General features: G+C 59.0%; 1 protein-coding gene across 4 annotated transcripts in view; it reads left to right on the top strand.

Moving 5' to 3' along the window:
- Positions 1-19,601, top strand: part of COL5A1 (collagen type V alpha 1 chain) — a 156,486-nt gene that overhangs the window by 100,584 nt on the left and 36,301 nt on the right. For all 4 annotated transcript variants that reach the window (XM_073889902.1, XM_073889901.1, XM_073889900.1 and 1 more), the window contains exons 27-37: positions 462-515; positions 3,871-3,915; positions 5,611-5,664; positions 7,971-8,078; positions 8,794-8,847; positions 10,893-10,946; positions 15,183-15,227; positions 15,337-15,390; positions 16,177-16,221; positions 16,655-16,708; positions 17,623-17,676. In XM_073889902.1, coding sequence (XP_073746003.1) covers positions 462-515; positions 3,871-3,915; positions 5,611-5,664; positions 7,971-8,078; positions 8,794-8,847; positions 10,893-10,946; positions 15,183-15,227; positions 15,337-15,390; positions 16,177-16,221; positions 16,655-16,708; positions 17,623-17,676 — 621 coding nt within the window. The remainder of the gene's footprint in view (positions 1-461; positions 516-3,870; positions 3,916-5,610; positions 5,665-7,970; positions 8,079-8,793; positions 8,848-10,892; positions 10,947-15,182; positions 15,228-15,336; positions 15,391-16,176; positions 16,222-16,654; positions 16,709-17,622; positions 17,677-19,601) is intronic.

Here is a 19,601-nt window from a genome sequence, read left to right as displayed (position 1 = left end):
GTTGTCAGCAAGGCCCTTTGGCTGTCAACGGCATCCCCTCCCAGATGGTCAGCCCTTGTCCCAGCCGGAAGCCCTCCCGTGTCGTCGGAGGTGCCTCTGCTGGGAATACGCTGCTTTCACGGCAGCCTGGTGCTCCCAGAGCATCAGAGCCTCTCACTGCCCTACCCCTACTCCCCACCTGCTGGGCTGGGGCCACGGTTGGATTGGTCCATGGTGTTCTCATCACAGGGCACAGCCTGTACTTCTGCTTTCCTGGGGGGCTGGGTCCCATGGAAGCAGGTCCTGTGTGTCTCCTGAGGAGCCTCTTCCGAGGGTCTGATCTGGGATGTCCTCTCTGCTCAGAGCAGGGGGAGTGTGCTGGTGGAAGGGAAGCTTTCCAGCTGTGTGGGGAGCACCCGGGCGGACACAGCCATGCCTGCCCACCTGAGACGGAGCTAATGGTCTTGCCCCTTTGGTTTTAGGGTCCGCCTGGCCCCCAGGGCCCAATCGGCTACCCGGGTCCTCGAGGAGTCAAGGTGAGATTCTCGCTGCTTCACAGCTTCCTGGAGGTCAAGGTTGGGCTAGCAGGGCACGGCAGCCCTGGTCCTCCTGGGCTCGTGGGATCCTGGGACAGAGGTCCTGGGCAGGCGGGGTAGTGACTGTCGGGGGCCAGGAGGGGCTGATCCCGAGCAGGGGACGTCTCTGGCACGTCTGTGACAATCCAGCAGGACCGTGGCCATCTGTCCATCCGTTGGGACGCTGCTCTATTTGTCACCCAGAGCCTACTCTCTCCCAAGCCCCACAGGGACGCACACCTCAGCTGAGGTGAAGAGCCTGGCACACAGGCTTCCGGGGGCTTTGCATGTCCGGAGAGGGAGAGCCCGTCCCCATGGATAACACCTGGGCAGACCGAGCACCTCGGTGGGCGGGGGGAGCTGGTGGGAGGTGTCCATTTATCCATAATTGCGTTTCTGCCGCTGAAAGCCTCCCGGAACCTGGTTAAACGGGGCACAGAGCTCTGGAGCAATACCCAACGCACAGGCCCCGTCTGTTCCGCCAGAGCTAACCGTGTTTTGCTTTGCGTCGTGTAATGTAATCTCCAGTCATGCTGGCTCTCTGGACTCGACGGGCACGTTTACATGGAGAGGGAGATGCCCCGAGGGACGTGTGCTGGGCGGGGGTGGGGTGGGGTGGCAGTGTTCTGCTTTCTCTGAGAACATTAAGGGCGTAGCGTCGGAAAGCTCTAGGTGATTCTGGGGCTTGAAGAAAGCTAATAGAGTCTTTCCTTCAAAATGATTTTAACTTGATGTGAAGGGAAATATATACATATGTATACACACAGAGCTAGCTCAGCCTGAGCCTTCAGCACGAACACACCCATCGGCTCCTGCCCCTGATCCACATCATTTCGGATGCTTAATGCTCCCGAGCATTCTTGCGCATCAGGAGTGTGTGGCTGGCATGCGGTGTGGAGGATGGAGAAGCCAAGACCTCAGGGTTCAGTCACGTGCCCCTAGTTAGCCTAACATCAGTGCCTCAGGCAGGACTCAGACCCAGACCCGCTTATTCTGAACCAAGTGCCCCGGACGGGACCCCGAGCCGCCCAGCTGCGTGTCCCAGGAACCGTGGGTTTCCGAGGGCCCGAGCCACCGCGGGCCAACTTCCCCGGGGCCACGAGCCCTAGGAGGGCCCGGTTTCTCCCCGAAGCAGGCTCTTCCAGCATGCCTAGTGAGTCTTACAAGGATGATTTTTTAGCAGAAATGCTGATGATGTGAGCACTCGCATGTTTATTTTACAAATTCTTGTAGAGCAAAAGCATCTACCAGCTCCATACATGGCTAATTGCATAATGCTGTGTCTGTGTGCTGAAAGGTGTTTGCTTTAAAATGTTTATGGAGGATGCTCTTATCTTGTCTATCTGATTAAAATTCATTCATGCCACGAGCGATCCAGTTAGACTTGGAAGCAGAGAGTGGGAGGAAAAGCAAAGCTGAACGCTCTTTTCATTGGAGAAATAGATTCTCCTTCCCTAGGTTTTGGAAACTGTCAGTGGAGTCCACAGCCTGAGGGGCAGCAGGCCGCCAAGGGAGGTGATGGCGCCGGGCGGAGAGGTGGCCAGCTGTCACTGGTAGGGACGGCCAGCCCTCGGTGAGGGAGGCCTGGCTCTTCTCCACCAAGTCCTGCCTTCCTCCTGGGGAAGGGCCCCTCCGTGTGCTTTCATTTCCCCGACCTTCCTGAGGGCTCTCTTTGTGGGCCTGACTGTCAGCAAAGTCACATCCACCGCTCAGCGTACCTGCAGGAGCCGGGCGGGCTGGTGAAGACCCTAAATACAAATTCTCTCGAGGCATTGGGCAAGGCCCTGTCCCTCCCTGGGCCCCTTTGTTTTCTGTCCCCCAGAGCTGGCCCATGAGGGCCACAGCGGATGCTGCTGTCCCGTGGTTCTCAACCAACCAGGGCAGACTCGTGCCCCCCTGGGGGATATCGGGGGACATTTTTGACTGTCCCAACTTGGGGGATCCTACTGTCATCTGATGGCTAGAGGTTAGGGAGGCTGCTCAAGACCCCTGCTCTGCCTGGGGCAGCCCCCATGACGAAGTGCCCCAGCCCTAAATGTCAGCAGTGCCGTGGCTCAGAGACCTGGTCTGTTTGTCGCCTGGGCTGCATTCCCCTGGCCTCGGACCTGGGTCGTGAAATGGTAGTTTAGGTCTGGTGGGGGGGCAGGGGAAGCCCACCCCACCAGCATGGCAAGAGGGAGGAAGCTGATGCCAGAGCCCCCAGCGCATCAGGGTTTCGGGGTAACTGCGCACCCCCCTGCCCTGAGACTTCCGGCCGCCTGGGGCCGATGGAGCCTGGGGTGTGTCTGTGTGGCAGATGGCCCCAGGGGAGGCCATGCCCCCCAGGCCTGTCCCAGCTCTGTGTCCAGCTTCAGCTTTGCTTAGGGCCCCTCCTCAGTCCCTGGGGAGAGGCGCAAACCGCACAGTCTGTGCGAAGTTCTTGCCACAAGAGGGCTGCCGGCCACCCGAGGGACCCGGGAGGTGGCCCCGCGGTCCTGCCGGCAGCCTCAGCTGGAACCAGATGGGGGGCCCGGCCTCTCTCTGGGGTCCCGCGGACAGCGGGCCTCCGGAGTCGGCAGTCAGTTCTGCTCCCTGCTCGGAGGGCGCAGGTGGAGGCCACCTAACTCCATTCCACGGATGGCTTTACCTGGCCTGGGGACGGTGCTGGCACGGGGGGTGGGGGGTGTCAGACGGAAGAGGACATGTCCTCCCTCCCTTACAGCTCTTGTTTGGCACCGAGATGAGTACGTCCTGAGCTGATTATTGTCGGAAGTGTTGTTATTATTATTAATTGGTAATTAACATGATTATACCTATGATCATGTATTAATAATGCAGAATGACAGTAGCGCATTGCTATTGGTAATTGAGCAGACACTGTGTGCTGGGGCTTGTCCGGCGTTCCCCTCCCACCAGCAGTAGCAGGGTAACGCTTGTCTTCACCCCCACTTTCCAAATGAGAAAACAGACACCAGGCACCTGGGACGTGTCAGCGGCCACCGAGCTGGGGCCGGGACCTGATTGCAGAGCGCATGCCGAGGCCTCGCGTCCCGCCTGCTCCCCCGACTCAGAGAGGCGGATGTTTCTGGAAGAGGGGGGGATGTCAGTGGAGGCCATCTGGGAATCCCTGGCACGGGGGGGCCTCGCGTGGAAGCGAGGAGGGGTGGTGCCTCTGGGAGCCCACGGAGCCCTTCCTTTGAGACTGGGAGCGCAAAGGAGCTTGCCTGGGTCGGGGTGGCTGAGCCCTCACCCTCCTTGGTAGTGGGGGCGTAGACCCTTTATTTTCGAGAGCTCCGGAGAGGCTCTGACTCACTCCCTTCCCTTTGTGTTTGCACAGGGGGCAGATGGCATCCGCGGTCTGAAGGGCACCAAGGGCGAGAAGGTGAGTGGCCCTTCCTTCCTGCTGTGGCCGCCTGTCGCGCACTGCCCAGAGCGGGGTTCAGGCTGGTGGCTCCACCGTGACAGCGCCGGATGCAGCTGAGGCTCCTGTGGCCTCTGAGCAGGAGGAACAGGATGCACCCTGAGGCCCAGACTGTTTGGAAAAGGAAAAACCATTCGAAGAGGACAGGCTGTGGGTGTCCCTCCTGGCGGGGCTGAGGGCCTGGGGCTTTGCACCCCCTGCCCAAGGCCATGGCTCTGGCCCAGCACACAGCCTGCCCCTCACCTGCAGAGGCCATGGACGCCCCACGCCCCACTCCCGCCTTGCAAGGGGAGGGGCAGCCCCTTGTGCTGTAGCAGAGCCGGGTGTGGAGGGAAAGCGGTGCCCCCATGGCCTCCGGCTGCTCCAGGCATGGGTCCTCCCCTGCGGCACCGGCCAGTCCTGAGGTGGCTCATCACGTGGCTGCCCTGGACGGGGATGGCAGGGAAGCCGGACCCTCCGTGCTGTGCGTTTGCCCAGCCGGCTGCCTGGTGGAAGGCGCAGACGCAGACGGGCTGCCTCAGTTCCCTCTGGGGAGCGGCCAGGGCAAGGCAGACCTCTGAGCCCTCGTGCTGGGGCATCTGAAGTGTGGGGACCGAGGGCCGGCGGGTCAGGGCCATGCATGCTCCCTGCAGGGCAGACCACGTCCCTGCCAGCAGGTCCCGTCTCCCCAAATTCCTGCGTCCTGTTGGAGGGGCTGCCCAGAGCCCCCGCAGCGCCACGTTTGTCTTGGCACTTAAGTCCTTTAGCTAGAGACAGGGCTGCTTGAGAGAATATGGATTGGGTGGCACGGGGCAGGCCTCTTCTCCCGGAGGGTCCCTGAGCTGTCCTATCCTTCTGGGGTGGGAAGGGGGTGAGGAACTGCCTCCCGGGACCGTGGCACCCTTTGAGCTGCTGCAGATGAGTCCCTGGCACTTCACCGAGCTGCGGTGGCCTGGGGAGGGACGAGTTCTTGCCCCATCCCAGAAAGCTGCCTCCCTCCGGGTATGAGCTCCTGGCCGGCCTGGGTGTTGAGGACCAGGCCCTGGATGGGCGATTGAGGTCAGGATGCAGGGCCTGGACCCTGGGAGGGAAGGGCGAGCCGGGTGGCCCTGGGCAAACCACCTGAGGGTCTCTGAGGGTGTCTCTGTGGGGACTCGAGTGGACAGCAGGCCACTGACATGTGTGAATCCCCAAATTCACAACTAGCAGGAATGTGTCCCACTGGCCCAGAAAATGCAGGACTGTGTCACTGAGGCCTGGGCCCACGGCAGGACTGCCCGAGCCCCAGGCCCTTCCCTCCCCTACAGCTCTCACGGGTCCTGGCTTCTGTGGGGCCTCTTCCCTGCAGCCCCCCTCCGGTGCTTGCTGGTCAGTGGTTACTGGGCCCCAGCGACGCCTGGACTGGATGCAGCCGTGGGTGCGGGGGCCGGCTATGCCCAGCTGTGCAGGGGACGCTGGGCCGCGGATTGTGAACTTGGCCCCATGACCGCAGAGGGTTAGCGGGATGCCCTTCACGAGGGATGGCTCATGTACTCAGAAGCCCCCCGCCCGGCGCGACCCATGCTTGCTCAGCGGCTCTGTGGCCGGAGCTGGGGGCCCTGTGCTGAGCGCTGGGGACCAGCCGTCCAGGAGGTGGGCTCTTTCACACAGCCCAGGCATTGTCTTGTTCCTTGTCAGGGTGAAGACGGTTTTCCTGGGTTTAAAGGAGACATGGGCATCAAGGGTGATCGGGTGAGTGTTTTGGGGCTGTCGGGGGGCAGAGGGTGGTGTCGGGGCCATAGGGAGGGGCCAGGGGCGGGGCCAGCAGAGGGGCCTGGGGGAGGGCTGGGGTTTTTGGGGCCACAGGACAGCTTCTTCTTAGGTGAAGCCTCTGTGGGGGCTCCTGGCCCTCAGGCGAAGACTGCTGGGGGCCCAGAGGCCTGGCTCTGTGCATGCCTCCCTCACTGGCCCCTCATTTCTGGTTCAGAGCCCTGGCGGCTCTCTTCTGGTGTTAACCCCCTGTTACTGGGGTCACCTGTCGTCACCTGGCCCCTGTGCCCTATGTCCCCACCCTGCACAGGGGGTCGGTGGAGACTTGGCATGTTTTGGCCGACACTCTAAACAGCAGAGCAGTTCCTTTGTCTCAGAAGGGTGGGGGAGTTGTGGGGGGCAGAGGGGAAGGGGCTACAGACATGCCCTCTGACCAGGGAGGGCCGGGGTCCCTGCCCACCCCCACACAGCATCTCGGTTCGCCAAGCATTCTTGCGTGTTTTTAGGACCCTGAGCAGCTCCTGTGTTCATGTAACCTCATCCTGGGCCATCAGAAGCTGCAACAAACCCGTTCTTTTTAATGAATAATTCACCTCCACTCCGGAGGAAGCCAGTCGCTGCTTGGGGAAGAGGGGGCTTGCTCGCATGGCAGGCGCCCGGCAGAAAGCCATCGGCTGCGTTTTCATCTAAATGAGGAGAGGGTGATGCAGATGACGCGGGAGGAAGTGTCCGCGGAGCGGGTGGCTGCCACACCGCAGCGAGGGCACTTTGAGGGTTCCCTCCCAGCTTCAGAGTGAGCCCAAAGCCCGGGCAGGAGGGAGCCAGGCGCCTGGGCCGCCCGGTGGGCACGGCCACGGCGGCAGCCGGACGCACACCTGGACGGACGGCTGTCGGCAGACACAGGGCTGTCACGCGGCTGCCGGAATTATTCCCTGACAAGCCAGGCCGGCAGGTGCCTCTTCAGAGCACGCCAGGGCGTGAGAGCCCCATACGCTTGGCGCGGTGTCCTAACCTCAAAAGGCAGAAGCAATCTTGGCTTCTATCAGAGGAGGAATGAAAGAGAAAGGTTTGTTTCACGGTTATGCCCCAGTCGTGTTCCTGCTGCACAGCCGTTCTAGAACTTTCTCCATGGTGACAGGACTCCGACTCCCCCCATCGGAGGGCCTCTCTGTTTGGCTGGTCAAAGTCCTTTTTATTCTGTCTCTAACGAGGCAGTAGCCCGCATTTGGGGGCCATATTACAAGGACGCATTTTCAAAAGAGATCGCACTAACGACGATCGGCAGGCACACGCCAGGCTCCGTGAGCGGGCCCGCTGTCGGAATTAGGTGAGGGTGGGACTGGGAGCCGGGACTCCCCCTCAGCCAGGGAGCTGGAGTCATTGGTCTTAATCTCCCCCGGAGAGAAATTTCCGCCCAGCATTGGGCGTTTTCTAGGTGCTCAGTAAATGTGTGAAGGACTCTTTTGTTGATGGAGAAAAACACTTGTTAGGGACTGAGGGACCTGGGCCTGCAGACACACTGGACCACACATACAGGGGAATTATTGGTCCTCATCCGTGTGGTGTGCATTTTTGTTGTGGGTGGTACAGCTGTCCCGCGGCTGCTCCTGGGAGCCAGCGATCATTGGGAGACTCGGCACTGGGCAAAGAGCCAGGGTGGGCGCTCAGCCGGCAGGCTGCCGTTGACCTCAGAAAGCCCCCAGACCCTCGTGCTTGTCTGGGCCCAGGCCTCCCTATCCATACCGTGGGCAAGTTGGGTGGGGCAGTACTGGGACTCTGTCATCTCTGGGACACGTGCCATGGTCTTCTGTGTGCCAGCCATGCCCAGACAGCTGCCCAGCCAGGGGCTGTGGTCTGTCCCTCTGCCTCCTGGGGCTTCAAGGGAAAAAGCAGGCCCCTGCACATTGCTATTCTGCTGTATTTGGGAAAGTAGCGATTCAGAGCTCCCCGTGTTAACCTGTTATCTCAGCCAAGAGGGGCTCGTTTGGAGAAGGGAACTGGGAAGCAGAAGCATGTGGCTTTGAGGAGAGAGTCACCCACCTCTGTGCAGAGGGACGGCGTGGCCATTCAACAGAGAGCCCTGTAGCTTGCTGCACGCTGCTCTGGTCTTGTCTGACCCAAGCACCTTCCGTCTGCTTGAGCCGCCTGCTGGGCTGAGCGGGCTGAGCAGTTCCTACAGCCCTGTCTTACCCGGAACCCGGACTCTCAGGCCCAAAAGGGCCGTGGGAGTTGTGTGGTGGGGGATGAGACCGGGGGTTCTCCCTCACCTTCTCTTTTCTGACTTGCAGGGGGAGATCGGCCCCCCGGGTCCTAGAGGAGAAGATGGCCCTGAAGGCCCGAAGGGTCGTGGAGGTCCGAATGGTGACCCTGGTCCTCTGGGACCCCCTGGGGAGAAGGTACGTGACTTGGGATGCTCCCCCCACCCCCCGGGGACAGACCCTTCTGATGGCCTTGGCTGTCTGGCCAGTGACTCCACCAGGCTGAGGCCCCCAGATGGGCATGGGTGTGATCTGACCAACCTTCCCAAGGGATTTATCGGTTGACAGGTCCATCCTTTTCTTGTCCCGAGCTGGGTCTTTCTGAGCACTTTGCCAGCATCCTGGGAGAGCTCCTTCCTCCAGAGGTTCCCGGAGCTTGGGTTGTGAGTCCCAGCAGCCCCGGCTTCGTCTTTCATGTGGGGGCGCCTGCAGCTATCCTCACTGCTGCCCTTCGGGGCTGCCCCGCCCTCCCCCTTGGCCCCGGCACAGGAGTGGGCTCTCAGAGTGCCCCAGACGTCCACTCTGTCTTGCCCCAAGGCTAGGACTCTTTTACAGAAGGGTTAAACAGAATCTCAAAGATAAAGAGTTCCTTTTATGGAAGATTGGTCTCCAGTTGCTTTTGCTTTCAGCCATGGCATCTTTTCTACTTGTGGGGCCTTTGCTTTTAGTTAGGGCAGGGTTTTCGGGAGACGCAATCCCAGGGGGCAGGCAGGGGTCTCTCCAAGTCCTTCGGTCTTTGGAAACCGCATCCTGCTCCGGTCCCTGCTGACACATGCCGGCTTTCTCCGCTTGGAGAAAATGGATCGAGAAATACGGTGCTGGCCAGATAACGCAACGCCTTCTTTCTCCCCAGGGAAAACTCGGAGTGCCAGGATTACCGGGTTACCCAGGAAGACAAGGGCCCAAGGTAATCTATGAGCACGTCACGTGTTTGGACACCCCCCCAGGGCTCCTGCTTGCCCTGCCCCCTCTCACCCAGTCACCATTCCTGGGGAGGCTGCTGTGCCCCCCCCCCACCCCAAGTTCTGCCCTGTTCACAGCCTTCTGCATTAGTCTGGCCGAGTTGGGAGGAGATGCTGGGACCATTAGTGGAGCCTTCAGAGAATGGGGCAAAGCCAGCCAGAGCTGAGGCCTGAGGGCTGCGCGCTGGGTCCCCAGTGCCTGTGCCCACTGCTTTCTCTACACCGAGCACCCGTGCGGCCTCGCTCACCTCTGCTTCCCACCCTGGAGATTGGAAGGTTATTTGCTCGTAACTGAGCGTCAAAGAGAGATGAAACCTTCCTTATATGAAAATCATGTTCTGCTTTAAGTAAAACAGCTCCTCGAGGCTTTGGAAATCATTTAAAACATTGTTTTTTTTCAAATCTCAGCTTTTATTATTCATGGTTCTTCCTTAAAAAATAACCAGCTGCCTGTACTGGAGACATAATTAGTGGTGCAGGAGAGCCCCTGTCTCTCCCAGGTTTGCATTTGTGTTGTCCTGCTTCCTGGGCTTCAGCGCCTCTCCAGACTTCCAGGCTCACTCAGTCTCATTAAGGGGAAGGGCCCTGGGGGCTGGCTGCCCCTCTGGGTATCCCATCTGGCTAAGGAAAGAACAGTCCTTCCGTGGAATGCTAATCTCCGGCCCCGGGCGCATAGAGCCGTACCTTGTCTGCAGGGAGGCAGTTTGCTGTGAAGCAGGAATTTGTTTAGTGTCCGACAGTGGCATGCTGGACGTGGCTGTCATGTGGGGCCCACCACGTCTTGGAGGAAGAGGGGCTGATGGACAGGTTTTCTCTCCTGAAGTACATGTCCCTTGGGGGGCAGAGTCGAGAGAAGTTTGGGGGTGTGTGGATCAAGTTCAGGCAGTGTCCTTGGAAGGCAAGGGTAGAACTTAGAAGCCACCTGGCTGTTTTGAAAGTCCTTGGGAGTGCCTGGATGCAGCCAGTGAGCTCTGTGGGACCTGCACCCAGGTATCTGTGGCACAGTCTCCGGCCCGGATTGGCAGGTGGGCGTAGGGGTTGGTGGGCCACGCTCGGCCCCTGTGAAAAGTGCAAGGTTTGGACATTTGTGAGCTTTTCCTGGTCTAAGCACACATTCGGGTCAGGATTTTGAGCCACATGGAGAGTAGGGGCCCACTGAAGATAGTCACCACCTCCCGTGTATGTGAGGGGTGCGGGGGGGCGCCTTCATGTCACAGGACGTTCACCCGGTAGGTTCTGGATATTCGCCACATCAAAGTCCTGAGTTCATCTTTTGTCTACATGCCCCTTGTAGGTCTCTAGAAAGAAATAGCTGTTAGTTGCTACAGCCAGTGCATAAATTTGCATTGATTTCTGACTTTACAAGCTGCCATGCTTTATTTAGAGGTGTTCTGGGAAAATGACAAAACATGACAACAAGGCACAGTAAACAAAATATCATAAACGTGAGATTCACATGTCATCTCCAGTTCATCTCAGGAGTCTGTGCACCCTGTTCTTCCCAAATACCAGTGTTTTGGAGACCTGGCTGTAGAGAAAGGGAGAGAGGAGAAACATGGTTAAGACAGCTTTGGTTTTTAGATTTGGACTCTAATGATGCTCAGGAAATATTTATTGAGATGCTCAGGAAATATTTATTGAGTGGGCGGGTGATGGATGGTGGAGGATGGGTGAATGGATGGATGGATGGATGGATGAGTGGAGGGGTGGGTAAGTGGATGGATGGATGGACAGGAGACAGAAAGACAGATGGATGGGTGAATGAGTGGCTGGGTGGATGGATGGGTGGGTGAGTGGATGGATGGATGGATGAATGAATGGATGGAAGGACGGATGGATGAATGGACGGATGGATAGATGGGTGTGTGGATGGATGGGTGGGTTGGAGGTGGGTAGAGTTTGTGTCTGAGGCTGTGCAGCCTGGCACATGCAGCTTGGCTCATCCTCTGGCCCAGCTCTCATGCTTCTTCATTAATTTCCTCTCTTTCAGGGTTCTATTGGATTTCCTGGCTTTCCTGGTGCCAACGGAGAGAAGGGTGGCAGGGTAAGGCTAGCCTGACCTCTGATCTGGTGGCTTGTTCTGCTGCCTTGGTATTTAATGGGTATATTTTCTAGTACGTCTTGTTTATTTTTACCCACTCTGCTGCCAAAACTGCTTTCCAGACAGCTGACCTTAAGCTCGTGGTCTTCGGCTCCAAGCGCCGGAGACTCTTCCTGCACACGAGGCTGGGTGGTGGTGGGGTAGGAAGGGCAGCAGGAGAGGAAAGCCTGTGGGGGGAATAGAGCTTTCTAATAAACAGCATGACTCCGACACTCCTCCAGTCATTAGTGAAACCCGGATTCTTCCCTTTCAACCCAAGTGATTTTTCCTCCAGGCTAAGTTTAAAAGGAAGGGAAGGAGAAAAAGGAATTTCCTCCTTTGTATGTCACCCACTTGGCTGATCCAAATTCAGGAAGTTCCTCCCCCTCGTTATTCCCCAGCTGCCATAGTCACAGGGCAGCTGCCCGGTGTGGTGCGCTGTGGTCCCCTCTGTCATCAGCGTGAACTTCGGCGTTCTGAGGGGCCGGTCGGTGAGATGCGTGTGGGCAACGCCTTGGGGGAACCCCAGGCCTCAGAAGGACTGCAGCTTTTGCGTGTCCTGGGACAGCGCACCCCCCCCCCGCCCACGCTGGAGCTCCTGGTGCAGGTGGAGGCCTGCACCTCCTCTGTGCACCTGCTCCAAACTGTCCTACTGTGTTTGAGCAGAGACCGTGTGTGAGCTCTCCTGAAAACAGAGAGAGACGTCAAGCCGGCCGAACCTGTGTAAACAAACGTGTCTGCCCGATTCACAAGAGAGGAAACAAGGGACTGCTCTGGGTGCAAGCCCAGTGTGAACACAGGGGCACTGTTGTCGTCTGGGTCTGGGTCTGTCTCTCTGCTGTGTATCGGCACGTAGACCCTGTCTGTCTGGATCTACATCTGTGTGTGTGTCTCTGTGTGGCTCTTCCCTGTCTGTCTGCCCATGTATCCCTCACCTACCCACCTGCCTACCTGTCTGTCTGTCTACCTGCTTCTTCCTTCTAGGGAGAGTCTGACAGATGTCTTTGGGGAAGGCTGTCCTCTGGAATACTCACAGAGGGCACTAGGAAGCGTGGGGTGACGAGGGGATGGTTCCTGTGCTGGAGGAGGCCTCATGACCTTTGGCACCACCTTGCAGTGAGACTCTCCAAGAGGGGTCATGACATTCAGCATTTGGTCTTGTGATTTGACCACAACCCCTGTCCATGGAGGCATCTGCCTGGCAGCGCCAGGGATCAAGGCCCCATGGGGGGCTGGGTCATGTGGAGCTGTAGAGGCCTGGCCGGCGACCTGGAGCTGCACTGTGGTCCAAGCCCCACTGCCGTCTCCCTGCCCCTCGAGCTGCTCAGCCTCCCACCCCTGAGCTCAGAAGGCCGGATGGATGCCAGGGTCCCCTCGCCCCGCCCCCCCCCCGAGCCCCCGTGGGCCACTGTCCTCATGCGTCGGTGCCATGGGTCACCGGGGACACAGAGGGAACTGAGGTGTTCGGAGAGCAGGGCGGCGTGGGGCAAAGGGCTTGCTCTGGTGAGCTCGTAGTTCCCAGGCCCTGAAGCATGGACACCCCGAGGAGACCATCTACGCTGGGAATTTCCAGGGATTTTGCAGCTTGTGTGTCGTGGTATCTGTATTTGGTGGCCACCGTGGTGGGGTTGGGCCCGGATGACAAAGATGTGAACTTTGACAAAAGGGAATGGCTCGGGCTATGGCCGAACCGGACCGGCCAGCATGTCCACTCATCGTGGGAGAGAAATAGTCCCCGTGCCCCTCCTGGGGGCCGGGGACACAGAGGCAAGCCGAGGACATGGCATCTGGAGGAATGCGGCCGAATCTGTCCCTGGGAAGCGTCCGAGACGGCCCTTCGCACAAGCGAACCAGCGTCCTGCCGCGGTTTTATATGCACGTCCCGGCAGAGACCCGCACCGTTCGCTGCTCGGCTCATGGGCTCCCCATGCCCTAGTCCCCACAGGCGGCGGAGGACCCACGTTCCTGCGGGGAGAGGAGCCCCCGATCACGCACGTCCACGGAGCGCCCCCTCCGGAGAGAGACGTCTGTACTCTGGAACTTTCCCCAGGGAAGGAAGGAGGCATCGTCTTCCAGGGGCAGTGACCTTCCCTGTGCCCTTGTGGTTTTCAACCCTCCAGGGACTGTGGCAGTCCGGCTGGTCGCCGCCCCTTCTCAACCAACTTGTGGGGTTGTTCTTGGCATCTTTCGCTGTGTGCATCCATCCATCCGTTCAAACAGCAATCATGGAGCACCTCCTCTGCCCCCCGTGTCCCCGGTGCTCTTGGAGCCCTGAGGATGCGGCAGGAGAAGCCCAGGTGCCCGCCCTTGTGGAGCTTGCCTTCTAGAGGTGGGGGCAGTGGGCAAATCTGTAAGTAAAGCAGATGGCGTGGCAGATGGCAGTGTGTGCTAGGAGCAAAACAGAGCAGGATGGGCAGGGAGGGGTCACTGCAGAGGTAGGCAGGGGTCAGGGACGGACAGATGCCTGGGAGGAGCGGGCCTGAGTGGGGGGCAGAGTGGGGCTCGGGGCCTGGGGCTGTCCCAGGGACGAGAGGTTGGTGAGCATGTGGAGGAGACGGGAAGGGACGGCATCCCCGGGATTCAAAGCCACCCCGTGGAGCACAGTGCCATCTTGCCACTTGACTGACGGCGCTGGCTGCTTTTGAAAACATCCTCCCCGAGAGTCCCAGATGGAAACCATCGAGATTCGGACGAGAGCCGTGGGCAAGGTGGTGAGAAGTGGAAGTTCCTGGTGCTGGTGGTGGAGCCTACTCCTCGCCGATCCTGAGCCATCCGCTGACCAGGAGGGCGGCTCCGCGGGGCTGGCGGCCGAGGGGGACCAGAGTCCCCAGATGCCACCTGCGTTTAGCTTCTCGGCTCGAGCAGGGCTGTTTCTGGCGCTGCCTGTGCCTCGCCGGCAGGGACGTGAGCACAGGCGCTCACTGGCAAGCCACAGAGGAGACTGTGGATGGGGCACTTTCTGTCCAAAAGCATCCGTGCCTCTCTGTCTTGGCTTAGTTTACAAAGAAGACCCGGGAGGTCCGGGTGGACCACGGCTGGGACTCCCCTGCTGTCTGCTCTGGGGTGGGTCATCTCTGTGGGGTGAGAGCGGGCCGGGGCCGAGGGTGGGGGTGTGGGTGGAAGCTGGGGTGCACCCACAAACATCAAGCAGCATCCAGGGCTGGTCCTGATGTCCACGTTGGTGAAAGTCTACTGTTGGAAGAAAGCAAATGTTTCATTAATTTTTGTATGCAAATATTTATTGGAAGCCAAAGGATATTGCCGCATAATTAAAGCAGGGAAACCAGAGTGCATTGTTAAAAATGCAACATAATTATCTCATCATCATACACTGTTCTATTAAGTTCGTTTCAAGATGGGAGGCTGCAGAGAGCAGTTTTCATCTTGGCAGCAAACAAGCAAGAGATGGTGAGAGGCGGCATGTCAGGTGGCCGGCCATTAGCAACACAGCTCTGTCTTCGGTGTTACCATTAGAAACTGGAATAAGATTCTGGAAAATCAGGCGAGAGGCGGTGGGGACACCGGGGTGGCGTTCAGCCTGCCGCTTCCACACGTCATAGGTAAACTGCATTTACCAGCTATCAGAGCTTTGCTTTGGAGGAAAAAAAAAAAATGCAGCGCATCTGTTTTCCTTGGTTTGAAGAATGCAAAACAATGACAACAAGAAAAAGGAGTTCAAATTCTATTAGAAGAGAAGCAAATGACTTTGGGTGTATGATTTATGTATTGAGTTGCAAGTTTGCTCGTCTGCGGAGCCTGTTGAAAATTTAATGGCTAATGTTCTTAACTGTAGCACGAGTAAATTATGTATGAAAGGCGTTGACGTTCTTCTCTTCTCTCTTGCAATAATGACCCCCCCACCCCACCCCCACCGCTGGGAGAGAGAGAGGGAGAGAGAGAGGGAGAGGGCGGGCGGAGGGGTGTCTATGCTTGCGGAAAGGAAACCAGATAACGGTGGTAAACATCCGTCAGGCTGCAGGAAGAAAATTGGATTTCTACAGGCCTGAGTGGGAATACAAGGCTCTGTGCACTGAATGTGCAGTGAGTCCCTCGGCCTGAAAACTCTCCTGTAGAAGTAAAGATCAGGAGACAGGGTCTTCCTCGCTTCTTTGAGCGCTCTCCCCATAACCCAGGAGACGGCCAGCACCCAGGCCATGGCACGTGTCCCGAGCGACTGACCAGTCCCTTCTCTGGTTCCAGGGCACGCCTGGGAAGCCAGGACCACGGGGGCAACGAGGCCCGACGGTAACTGCCCTCAGGGCTTCCAGAAGAGGGAGCGCTAGGGGGGAGGGGGAGGGAGGTCTGGGGGGCTGGGATGATTCGAGCTCACCTCTCCTCTTTGCTGCCTGCGCAGGGTCCGCGGGGTGAACGAGGCCCCCGGGGCATCACTGGGAAGCCTGGCCCCAAGGTAGGTTTTCAGTGTTTTCTGGGCTGCCTGCCATGCTGCCCACAGTCACGCACCTGTGGGTCATCATGGCCTTTTCATTTGGAGAAGCAAAAAAAAAAAAGAAACGTTTCCTTGAGGGTATTTAAGAAGGAGCTTGTCCAACGGCACTCGGACAGGTCAGGTTGAATCGAATCATGTGCCTTGGCCCCGAGAGCAGAGGCGGGAAGGGACCCCCAGCACTGGAACCTCCGAGACAGCAGGCCCTAGGAGGCCGGGCGGGCCCGCCGGGCTTTGCACAAATGTCAAACCATCCGGGTACCCCGCCATACAGTTCCGGTGGGGAGGCCCTATTTCTTTTCTTTGAAAAGCGTTTGGAAGCTATAGAGAGAACTTTGCCAGAAATTGAAAGAAGGTTCTTCTGCCTCAGGAGAGAGCCTGAGCTGCCCCACATGCCCCCACTTCCCGCCAAGGGCACCGTCGCCAACTCCCCCGAGTCTCCGTGTAGAAACGCACGGCCGCCCAGCGGGCCCTCCCTGTCCCGCCGGGTCGCCGTTCCCAAGTGCGTTCCCACCGGGGCCGGGGGCCTTCTGGTTGGCAGGCGTGCAGAGCCGGCCCGTCCCCAGGCTAACCAGATGGGCCCACCGGAGGCCACCGTGCATTCTTCCGCAATGAGCGCGTTTCCGTTCGTGGACGCGTGCCGTCTGTGACTCTGATCCTGGCCACGTCGTGGGCCTGAGGCTGTCTGCCGTGAGCGGTAGTACTACAGATAACAATAAAGCCCTTCTTGCTCTGTCCCTCCCTCCCTAGGGCAACTCTGGAGGCGATGGCCCGGCCGGCCCACCGGGTGAACGGGTGAGCGTCTCTGGGAAATGTCCCTGTCCATTTCTTCCTAGGGTGGGCTGGGGGCGAGGGAGGCATGCTTTGACCCTGCTGGAGGAGAGGGTTTCCCTCAAGGTCGGTGGTAGCCTTCACTGGGAGTGAAGTCTCCTGCCCGTTGAAGTCGGTAATCCCCTGCCCTCGGCTCTGGCCTTGGGGCTCAGAGGTGGGCTGAGCCGTCAGGACACTGGGCCCTCAGCCCCGTGTCGGCCCCCTCAGCTCCCTAGCCTGACCTCCTTTTACACGTTGGTGAGGATGCGGCTGGAATAAATGGAGAATGGGTCCAGGGGAGCAGAGAGAAATTTTGCTCAGGGAACCCACACATCGGGAAGACAGTGGTGGGGGGCGCTGGGCACCCATGCATAAGGGAAAGGACTTCTGGGCTCAGCTGGCTGTGCTTTGTCCCCAGGGACCCAACGGACCCCAAGGACCCACCGGTTTCCCTGGACCCAAGGGCCCCCCTGTAAGTAACGTGTTTTCCACGCTGGGCAGGTGCAGGGATTCCTGGAGACGTTTGCTTTCCCTGGGGGCCTCATGCAGGCCCTTCCCAGTGGGCCAGGGGGAGGGGGCTCAGCCAGGAAACTGACTGGAGGGAGCTGCTTTCCAGAAGTGTGGACCGCTTTCTCCCCGAGACCAGCATGACCTTCTGGTGGGGCCCAGTATGAGTGTCCGGGGGCTGTCGTGCCCAGTTGCCACCGACTCGGTCACTCAAAATGGCAGAAATGTGTTCTCTCATGGTCTGTAGGCCAAAAGCCCAAAATCAAGCAGTTGGCAGGGCTGGTTCCTTCTGAGGGCTCCGGGGGAGACTGTCCCCTGCCCCTCTCCCGGCTTCCTGTGGTTGCTGGCCGCCTTGGCCTGCGCACCCTTCACTCCATCCCGCCTCCGTCCTCATGTTGTCGTCTCCTCCCTGGGCCTCTTGGGGTCTTCAAACCTCCGTCTTGTTATGAGGACACCAGTCAGTGGATTAGGGCCCACCCTAGTGCAGTATGACCTCGTCTTGACTTGATGACGTCAGCAAAGCACCGGTGTCCAAGTGAGGTCACCTTCACAGGAGTGTGCGATGAGGACCGAACCTGTGTTCTGGGGGACACACTTCCTTAATTCGGAAGAGGCTTAGTATGTGCCTGGAGGTCAGCAATCCGGACAGGACAGCCCTGGGTCCCCATGCTGCCTGCCTCAGTTTCCCCCCGGGGAGGTGAAGAGTGGCCCTCAGGAAGGCCGTGAGGGTTTAGGAGGTGACGCACAGGTGCTGTGACAAATTGTTACAGGAATTTTCTCTGAAATGATCAGCCCCCCACCCCGGGGATGGCGTTAAATCCCAAAGGGGCATGCTTCTCAGAACCGAATGGAACGTCTTCCCTTTGTTTCTTTCCTCAGGGCCCCCCGGGCAAGGACGGGCTCCCGGGGCACCCCGGACAGAGAGGAGAGACCGTGAGTATTGGCGGTGTGGGGGCATGGGGACATATGGGGACACAGAGACGTGGGTTGGCCCGGCCTCTCCCATAGCCCCGCACGTGGGCACCACCTCCTCGGCCCCGTGGCCTTGGGAGAGCGTGACCGGCCTCGGGAAGGCCCCTGAGGCCTGGGCTGTCTTCTGCTGACCTGAGGTGAGCCTGTCTGCGGACAGCCCCGGGCAGGCCCTGGGACAGCGCCCGGGGCAGCTGTGGGTGCCGGAGGCAGGTGCCGGTCTCAACCTTGTCCTAGCAACTGTGGTCCAAGGCCACATTTTACACCGTTATGGCAAACGAGATGCCATCTGCACACCGAAACCGTGTGCAGCCGACCTCCTCTTCCTCCGTAAACCCGTCGTGAGTGCAGCCTAGCACGAGCTGCCCACGTTTGGGCCGGAAGGGAGTCGGGAGGGCTCTGTGGCATTCCATTGCATCATGCTGGGAAGCTGCAAGAGGGCCGCGGGCCTCGTGCGGGCCCAGCCTCCTCTCTCCGGGCCCTTCCGGCCTCGGGCTTGATGGCAGGGGCCGTGCAGGGCTCCTTCAAGGAGGCAGGGGGCATTCAGCTATGCTCACAATCCCCCGCTGCGCCGCCCCGTGCCCACCGCCCGCCTTGCCCTTCCCTTTAGAAGAGCCCAGTGCAAGCTGTGTCATCTGGGCGTTTTTGGTTGGGACCAAAAGCATTTTTCGGAAATAAGGTCACTTCCTGGGATTTGACCCAACACACGGCGTCCACCGCGGGCGTGTCCTGGGGGAGGGCGTGGCGGGGTACACCTGTGACCGTGAGGCTCCAGGCTCAGACAGCTGGGGACCCCCTGGTCACCAGATAGATGGGGGAGGTTGCTGGGAGGCCCCTGTGTCCCCACAGCTTTTTTGTGGCCACAGATCTCTGAGAGGCTCTCACAGCGAATGGGGTCCCTGCGTCCAGCGGGACTTTGAACGCCAGATTTAACATCTTCTCGGTGCTCGCTCAAAAAGAAAAATCCCTTTGTCTCCTGGTTCATTGTGATGAAACCTCTCAATTATACCTCCCTGGTGTTCTGCTGCATGGCGCATGCTGGCTGACAAATGCAGATTCCCTTGCTCTTTTGTTTATAGAGAAAAATTAAAACATTTCATCTGAGCTTTGCATATTTTTCTCTAATGCTGTTCCGAGGAGACAAGATAGAAGGTTTTGCCAAGTATGTGCTTTTCTCCCTCTTACTTATCCTGAAGAGAGGCTGGTAGAATAATTAAGCTGCTTGTTTGCTGGGAAAGTAGCACAGGGACCCTCCATGCCATGCCTGGCTGCCCTCACAGACACGGGGGCACCCCGTCTCCGGACCCGGCCAGGACAGGGAGCTCCAACATGGGGCCCAGACACATCGTCCAGAAAGGTCTTCTCTGGAGTGTTGACTCTTAAGGAAATAGATACACAAGACAGCAATACTTCTAGATGTGAACCCAAAGCCGGTTTCTGGGCAAGGGCCTGGAGACCGATTCCATCCTTAGCAGCCAGCGAAGGTCCTGCCCGTGGGGCAAACAGAGAGGCCCTTCTTGCCTTTACACTCAGGCTCCTGCCTCCCCTTGGGCACTTCAACCCTGGCCCACCAAGCGGGGGTGCCCTCAACCTGTCCCCCACCCCTTGTTTCTGACCCTGTAAACCCTGCCTACAAAGAGTTCTGCTTTAAAAATGGGCATATATGCGCCTTGCGTGCAACTCCCCTGGGCCTAAAGAGAAGAGCCCCCTGAGAATTTGCGGAGACGCGGAATCCGCCACGGGTTCCCACGGCCCAGCGGCAGAGCGTGGAGTTGCAAATGGCAGCGCGGTGGCCGTCCTCGCGGGGATGCAGGGGCCCGCCCTTGCCCATCAGCCACGCGGGCAGGTCCGCTCGCCCTCTGGGTCTTGCTGGGGCTTCAGACTTCCCT

Source organism: Callorhinus ursinus, unplaced genomic scaffold (assembly GCF_003265705.2).
Source record: "Callorhinus ursinus isolate GAN/ISIS: 27379988/994484 unplaced genomic scaffold, GSC_fseal_2.0 scaffold122, whole genome shotgun sequence".
NCBI lineage: Eukaryota > Metazoa > Chordata > Mammalia > Carnivora > Otariidae > Callorhinus > Callorhinus ursinus.
This window is presented reverse-complemented; position numbering and strand designations above follow the sequence as displayed.